Source organism: Barbatula barbatula (assembly GCF_947034865.1).
Source record: "Barbatula barbatula genome assembly, chromosome: 18".
NCBI classification, from domain to species: Eukaryota; Metazoa; Chordata; class Actinopteri; order Cypriniformes; family Nemacheilidae; genus Barbatula; species Barbatula barbatula.
Window position 1 is genome coordinate 4,961,261 of NC_136781.1, and position 8,454 is coordinate 4,969,714.

Sequence of the window (8,454 nt, forward strand, 5' to 3'; positions counted from 1 at the left end):
GAGTGTTTAAAATGTCACATGACTCACTGTCTAAAAAATCGCATGCGTATCAGTAGCATGAACTAGTGCATGTCTGCATGCTTTCCGTCCATTTGTGTGAGGAGCATCAATGGTAGCATTGGTGTCTGTCTCCTCCCCCCTCCCAGCACGGAAGGAAGGCCGTTTCCGGGACCCCCCGCCCACACCGCCGGGCTACACGGCACTGACCATCTCGGACGTCACGGAGACCTCGACCCACTCTGGGAGGAAACCTCCGGACTACACGACCGCCCTGCAGCGTTCCCGCCTCGTCACACACTCCCCCGACTCCCAGCATCCCCCCGCTGCCGGGAAGCCCGCTCTGCTGGACCCCCGGGGCCAAGGGGATGAGGAGGCTGTGAAGATGGAAGAGGAGGGTGAGTGCTTGTCTCCCAAACTCAGATCTCAGAGGAGGAGAGGTCCACACACAGCAGTTCCCCCCAGGCCATGAGTTACATACACCACCCCGACAGGAAGGTAAAACATCCCAAACTCCAGATACAAACACACACTCACTCACACGCGCACACAGCCAACCAATCGACACTCACACCAGCACAAGTGCTGCATGCCAGGAGGTCAGCTCCTTCACCTGCCCACCATCACCAACGCATCTCACACAGTGCATGCCTCGCCACGGAGACAGCCTGCACCTCGTCGCCGTGGCAACATCCTAGTCATTGCTCCCCGCTCTGCTGTGTGTATTGGCTCTCACCCATCAGTGCTCACAGGAACATCACTAGATTTGCCATCGTAAATGCTTGAACGTGCTAGATGAAATATGAAATAGTGAGTTACAGTGTGTTTGATGTCAGCAAAATGATGATGCTCAGGTGTTATTTATTGGAATGTTTGACTTTATAATGTTGTCTTTGGTACGGTAAGGGAAGAATGTGTGTTTTATTCATTTTTATTCAATTGTTTGCATCTGGCTCTGTGGCAAACCCTAGATGCGTAGAGCTAGGAAGCATTTGTAAGCATTTCTCATTCATGGATTCATTCGTTAAGGTACTTACTGTGGAAATGCCAACTTCGCACGCGCATGAACCGAAATTAACTTTTCGGTCTGTGTGTGTTTATCTGGCTGGGTAGTGGTTAATAATATAATTATTTATATTTGATTTATATTATTTTTCTTTCATAATTGTATTGTATAATTTTAAGATTTGTTGAATTTTGTTGTATGTTAATTGTATTTAGTAAACAATTTATGGGTCGTATACCTTTGAAGAAACCGCATGGGTAATCTAGTGGGTAAACCTTTTTTTACTTAAACAATTTATAGATGGATTCATCGGACGCAAACGCCTGGCCAGAAGATAACTTCCTGTCTGTATTTGTTTATAAAATAATACACTTTAAAATTTATATTAGTATTTAATTGTATATGCATTGTATTAAATACAATTAAAACTTCTCAACAGTGTGGGCCACATAACCTTTGTGTACGTTGTTGCCATTGAAATATTTAGTTAGCAGGATTTAGCCCTATGGTTTAGAACAGAGCCAATGTTTATTAAGACCATCATGTCTATAGCGCTAACAAAACTTCTCTTTCTTTTCCAGAGGATGAACAGGTGTCCGCTGTGTGAAAGGTGACGACACTGGCTTTTATACGTCTGCTGCAATGACTGACAGGCCATTTTAGAGCCTCCACAGGTCAAGACAGCCAGACCATCCAGTCTACATCTCGCCGGCACTGCCCTTCTCCCTCCCAGTGATGGATTCATCTCCCTGCCCTGCCTTAAAGCATCATGGGGGGTTTGTTGCCCTGCATGCATAAAATACTGTGAAGAGAGGAGGCGAGCAAAAAACAAATTATTTGGCACTTTGGAGAACGTAAAACTGACAACCGAACAGCGCTTTGACATTCACTCACTCACTCACAAACTAACTACTGTTAATGGTTATCTACAGACAATGCCCTCCTTCTTTTGCTTAGATGTGACACAAACCCATTTAGAAGTTTCCCTCAGCACTTGTTTTTAAGGCGTAAACTGATGCACACGTTTCAGTCGCCCGTCTGCTGGGTGTTTGTAGCCTGAAAGGCAAAGAAGGATTCAGACTGTGATTTATCAACCTCGTGCACAAACTCTGATGACAACACTCATATCTTGTGGTTCAGTATTACAGTATTATATTTACAGTCGGGTCGAGGAGCTCGGCTTGGGGACAGCTTTTAACTCTACTGAGAAACTGGAAAGTACATCATGACAACCGGAGTTCACGTTGTGACTCCTGACATGCGTAGCACACCGCTTTACAATGGAAGACGCTGTTGAGTGAGTGATTGTGGGTTCATGGCCTTAGTGTGATTGAGATCCATGTATGAATGAAAGACCGGGTTTCTTAACAAGCGTTTGAGAAAGGCCAAACATATTGTCATCTGTTGGTAGTAGAAGAACGTAAGTCCAGCCAAAGGCCCACAAAAGATACGCTCAAGAACATGTAGATCGGAAATTCGGCAAACTTTGAAGTTTGTTCTCTGCATCGACACGAGCGGTTTTATCGAACATATCTACGGTTTAAAAGCTCATTAAAGTGCTCTTGGCTGTGACGCAACATCAAACGCCCCCTGTTGGTCAAAATGAGAACAGGAAGCAACTCAGGCAAATGGGCGCGTCGTCTAATTTGGGTGCTACTTCCTACCTGTAAAGTGATACAGTATATATCATTAGGAAGGTGTGTTTCGTGCCTGGATACAGTGGTTTTTGCGTAAGGTTTTGTTTTTTATGGGGCGTCGGGCCTCGATCAGCTGCACACAGCTTCCAGAATCACTCACAGAAACCCAACTGTGCTTTCAAGACTCTGGAACCTGAAGCTTAACAGTGAGATCGAGTCACTTTCATTCTTTTTGTTTACGCTGATCACATTGATCGGTAGTTAGAAATAATAGACGAAAGAGAAAAAGACTTTGCAGTGTTTTCCACTGTACCCTATCACAACTTCATTGTTTCTTTCTCTAGTTGCCTGTTTGTATTTTATTTTCGGCTTTTTTGTAACAATTGCGGATACAGTTGGTAAAACATTTGTAACGTAGATATAGCAACCATCTGCTTCCGCTTTGTTTTTTAAAGTAAATATTCACAAGCAGGCAAGCCAAGACGAGTCGCTTGTTTTGCTAAATAAGTTGCACAAATTGTACAAGCGTAAATACAACAAGGTAAATAGTAGTAGGTAGCTGTTCTGCTGCTCTGTTCGATATGTGATGTCAAGTGAGAAATGTACATTTAGCTGGTGAAGATTATGTTTGTTTTTCGTTTTTTGACTACTTTTACCTGTACGTCTTTTACAAAGACAATTGGTGGAGTATGTATTTGTTTTTGGTTTTTTTGTCTTTTTTTGTATTTTTAATACAATAATTGTAAATATTGGTTATATTTTTGTTTAATTGTAGAAATGTATGATGTTTATGCCTCAACATCTAGCTTATAAGAAGCTGGGAATCAATAAATTTGACAAAATGAATCAACTTATAGATTTTAAATGCACTTATTATTGTTTTGTTTGTCCTGCATTGTTTTTGTTTTAAAACGTTGTTACTTTAAATGACCTCTAGCACCATTTAGTGTTTGCACAAGATAGGACATGGACGTAACTTGAAATGTGTATCTCATACTTTTCTAACTGACAAATGTATGTTGGGGTTAATAAAAAGACATCCATATCTGTATGCTGTTGATGTTGAATACCGTGTGCTGATCCACAGATTCCTTATTCAGTTTTGACACATTCGGGAGTCGCATGTTCAGCGGTTCAGCAGTTGTGGGACATAACACATACCGGAGGATGTTAGTATAAGAAAAAGGAAGACAGGAGTTAACCATATACAGATTTTTTCTGTAAAATAAATGTGACTTGGCAGTTGCGACACTTAACACATATTAAGAAATGTTAGTGTAAGAAAGAGGAAAACATTACACTCTGAGAAATGTTACTGTGAAAATTTACGTTAAACAATTTTAACGCTCAAAGAAAATGTGTGCATTTTAAAGCTGTGAAAGCAATTAAATAAACTGTTTAAATGGAGTACATGCAAGCAAAAACTCAAATTTTGAATTCACCAAAATATTAAGTGAATACTTTTTTATCAAATAACTTTAAAATGTACATATATTATTAGAGAAATTAACGGTTTATTTGCCAAGCCCACAGAATTATTATTTTGTACGCCTGTACTTAAATGTGACTTTGCACTTGCGACACTTAACACATATTAAGAAATGTTAGTGTAAGAAAGAGGAAGACAGGAGTTAACCATCTACAGATTTTTTCTGTAAAATAAATGTGACTTGGCAGTTGCGACACTTAACACATATTAAGAAATGTTAGTGTAAGAAAGAGGAAGACATGCGTTTTCTTATACAGATTTTTTTATTGTATGGTCGTGTTCAGACTTGACCTCTTTTTAGAAGCTGCTAGCATCTGTTTTACATTATAATCCTATGGAGTAAATGAGGTGACCACCCCCCAACAAAGCAAATGTGGGACAGGTAATCTGTTTGTGTAGGACACCACTGAAAGGTAGCGTCAAACTGTAATATAATGACGAATGAAACACTTTTATATCATTTTTCTTTTAGCTCGTAATAATAATTTGTTATTTAGTCCATTCCAACTACAACATAACTAAGACATATGGGCCCAATTAGCCATTTTCCCCTTAGTGTCATGTGATTTGTTAGTGTTACAAGGTCTCAAGTGTAAATGGGGAGCAGGTGTGTTACATTTGGGGTTATCGCTTTCACTCTCTCATACTTGCCACTGGAAGTTCAACATGACACCCCATGGCAAAGAACTCTATGAGGATCTGGAAAAGCTACAGTTTATTGAGGGAACCATGAATGCCAACATGTACTGTGACATATTGAAGCATAGCATGATCCCCTCTATTCGGAGACTGGGTCGCAGGGCAGTATTCCAACATGATAATGACCCCAAACACACCTCCAAGATGACCACTGCCTTGCTAAAGAAGCTGAGGGCAAAGGTGACGGAGAGCCATCCACAAATGCGTGCACTGATCCACAAATGCGCAGAAAGCGATCCACAAATGTGCAGAATGCGATCTTCAAATAAATTCCATAAAAATAAATGTGTAATTTTTTTTAAGTAAAACAGACGCTAGCAGCTTCAAAAAAGAAGTCAAGCGTGAACACGGCCTAAGAAAACTATATAAAAAGATGTTTAAAAATGTGTTTAAACTAACTTAAATGTGTTGTACAAATAGTAGTAGGCTCTAAACGGTTGAGATAATTGAAAAAGTTTTGTCCAACAATTTCATTCTAAAAAACAGAAAAATGGATTTCCGGGAGTCCCGGAAGGCTTTGCATGAGGCTGTTAATTTATAGTTTTTCTGTAAATATTAAGACTAAATGTTAATTTATCTTTGAACAAACTGCTGCCAGTAAAACTGTAATTTCTACAGTTTTTATAACAGTGAACTGTTTAGAGTTTGGCTCATGATTCACCTTTAAGAACGCACACAACAAAATGACTTTAACAGTAAATAATTACCATTTTATTGTGAAAAATAATCAACTTTAAAAGAAGTATGACACAGGTGAACAGTGCCAACGTGATGATGGGACGGTGGGCCCATTAAGTACCAGCACACCAGCTGAATTTGATCATGCAGCAAGCTCCATCTCAAACTCCAGCAGTGAAAGTTTTCCTTTATGATCCGGGTGCCATTAGCAGCTTACCAGCACTATTCTCCATCAGATTGCTGCACAAAGGCTGCCAAGAGCCTCATTCAAGATGAAACTTTAACAGCAGAATCATGAACACTGTATAAGAAAACCTAGATGACCTCAGAATGTGTTTCAGATCTGTTGACAGCACCACAGTGAGGGAGACTTCTGGCTTCATGAGGATACTGCAGGATGGAGACTTCCATTGGTTCCTGCAGCTGTTTCGTCAAATCATGTTCACAGCAGCTATATGCAAATTGATGCAGTCCTCCTCCAACAAGCCCTCCGGAACTTCATAATAGAAGCGCAGTCCGTTAACTAATATTTATTATATAATCAAAAATATATAACTTATAATAAATAATAAGTCATTTAAGAATTTATAATGTATTATAGCAATTTTAATAACTACAAAGCTGTGTTGTTGTTTTTTTTTGACAGGACTGTGACACAATCCTGGCCCTCAGCAAAAATGGTTCTCCTTTTCTACCACTTATCTAACATCTTACATTTCGTGCTGAAACTGTGGCTCACCCTTATAACTGTTTCCATGTCACCAGCTGAAGCGGAGAGGTGTTTCTCAACCTTAAAGAATATTAAGACTTTTAAGCTAAATCTAATAGGACAGGAATGTCTGCATGCTTTCCATGGAGAGGGAACTTGTCAGGCACATGCTTTCAATAAGAAAATAATTGATTAATTTGCTTCCAATGAGCAAAATTTATATATAAATAAGTAAAGCGATGTGTGTAGTATACTATACGTTAGTAATGTGATGTGAGAGATTTGGCTGGAGCTGCCATTGGTACACTGTAAAAAAATTAAAGTTGACTTTACATAAAATTTCAAGGCAACTGGCTGCACAGTTTTAGTTTTTTTGAGTTGGCCAAGTAGTTCAACTAACTCAATTAACTGAGTAATGTCAAATGACTCTCTTTCAAAAAACAGTTTTAACTGTAAATAATAAGTTCACTCAACTATGGACATGTTCAACACAACTCAAAAGATAACGTTCATATATTACTTTAATACATAATTGTCCTTTTATTTCATTCCCGATTTATTTTAGAGATTTCTAATATAAACTTTCTACTTATTTTTTGTATTGGCATCACTGCGTCATTCACTTCAGACGTCCAATGGACAAAACTAAAACACTTTTGTGTGTAGTCGTAATATAAAATTAAATAAAAATGATTCCATTATTCAGAATACTGTAATGCCTGCCATTAATAATGTTATCAGATGGCACAACTGATATTCCTGAGGTGAATTCTTCATTCCAACCGACAATTAATAGGTAAAAGTGAATAAATGGCTTAAAATGATTGTAAATTATTATTGTATATATAGTAGATATGCATTCATTCACATTTAGTCATTTAGCAGACGCTTTTATCCAAATATACCCTTATGGTTATTTTTCTGTGTTTGAAAAGTAAAACTGGCTGCTAAAGATACATTTATTCAATGAAAAGTCATAAATAGTATAAATTAGTTAATGCATGAACTAATGGAAATCATTGTATTAGCATTAACCAACATTACCAAAGATTATTACACGGCTCGTTGGCATGCTTGATTCTGATTGGCCAGTCACAACATTGGCATGTTCGTTTTTCCCAGATAACAACCTCTCAAAACTACACACGGTAATCTGGATGCAGCAAATCAATTTAACAGGTTTTTTGACAAATTAAATGTAAATATATATTTGACCCCCAATTTTATTATCATTAATCTGCCAAACAAAGATGATGCTTACCCGACGAACCCAGTGAAACCTCAGACCTCCTTTTCCCAGATTCTTATTCTTGACTGCTCCCTCTGTCAGGCATAAGGCATGGGAAATGTCCTATACGGCAATTCAACTGTGCGGAAATAGTGCTATTATAACACCCAGTCCTATTAAGCGAATATTAATAACATATATGACATTATATTTACAAATGATTAAACCAAAGTGCCTGTTCGAGACATCTGAACGTCGTTTCTTACCTTAAAACCAAAAGCAAACAGCTAGGTCTTTTAAAAAAACGATATTGCTCATTTTCAGAGGCTGTGTTTGTCATTGAGCCTTTAATCATAGCACGGTAAAGCACGGGAGTGGGGGGAAGGATAGAGTAAAACCCTTTCAATGAAGTACAATGTATAAAAGAACATAACATGGATGTTTTAAATAGCTATTTATAGTGGGATATAAAACACACCAAATGGACCACAAAGAACACATTTCTGAAATGGTTTCTGAAACACTAAGGTTTAAAGCTCAGTGTAACATACAGCATGTCACCACTGTGTTTTTGTGACTTGTTTCATATCAATTTGTTTATCAAAATAGGTTCATTATGATACAGCCCCTTATTAAAACATGGCCTGGTTTCACAGACAGGTCTTGGATTAAGCCAGGAGGCCTTAGTAAAATTGGGACATTTAAGTACCAATTGTAACAAAAATAAGCTTTTTCAAAAATTGTTGCACACGTTACGCTTATATCATCACCAGTGTTTGTGTCACCGTGGACACTTGGGGGTTAAAAACCAAAATATTATAGGGAAGTGGGTTCTGCTGGGGCTCCTTGTCTGAGCAGATCATGTGTGTGTGTGTGTGTGCATGTGTGTGTGTGAGAGAGAGAGCGTGAGAGCTTCGCAATGTTTTAATTGGAATTGGTTAAATGTTGTAATTGGAGGTTGTGCAACTACTTGTTCAGCCAACCTCCCTGTTTATAAGTACAGACACATGA

General features: G+C 38.5%; 1 protein-coding gene across 9 annotated transcripts in view; it reads left to right on the plus strand.

The window, feature by feature from the left end:
* rapgef2b (Rap guanine nucleotide exchange factor 2b) overlaps positions 1 to 3,705 on the plus strand; it is an 86,155-nt gene extending 82,450 nt beyond the window's left edge. For 4 of the 9 annotated variants that reach the window (XM_079480066.1, XM_079480068.1, XM_079480071.1 and 1 more), the window contains one exon: positions 147 to 601. In XM_079480066.1, the coding sequence (XP_079336192.1) occupies positions 147 to 469 (323 nt within the window). In that variant the 3' untranslated portion in view covers positions 470 to 601. Of the gene's footprint in view, positions 1 to 146; positions 602 to 1,584 lie in introns of those variants that run through there. The other 5 variants (XM_079480072.1, XM_079480073.1, XM_079480070.1 and 2 more) reach the window with 4 other exon arrangements.
* The last annotated feature ends 4,749 nt before the right edge of the window (positions 3,706 to 8,454 follow it).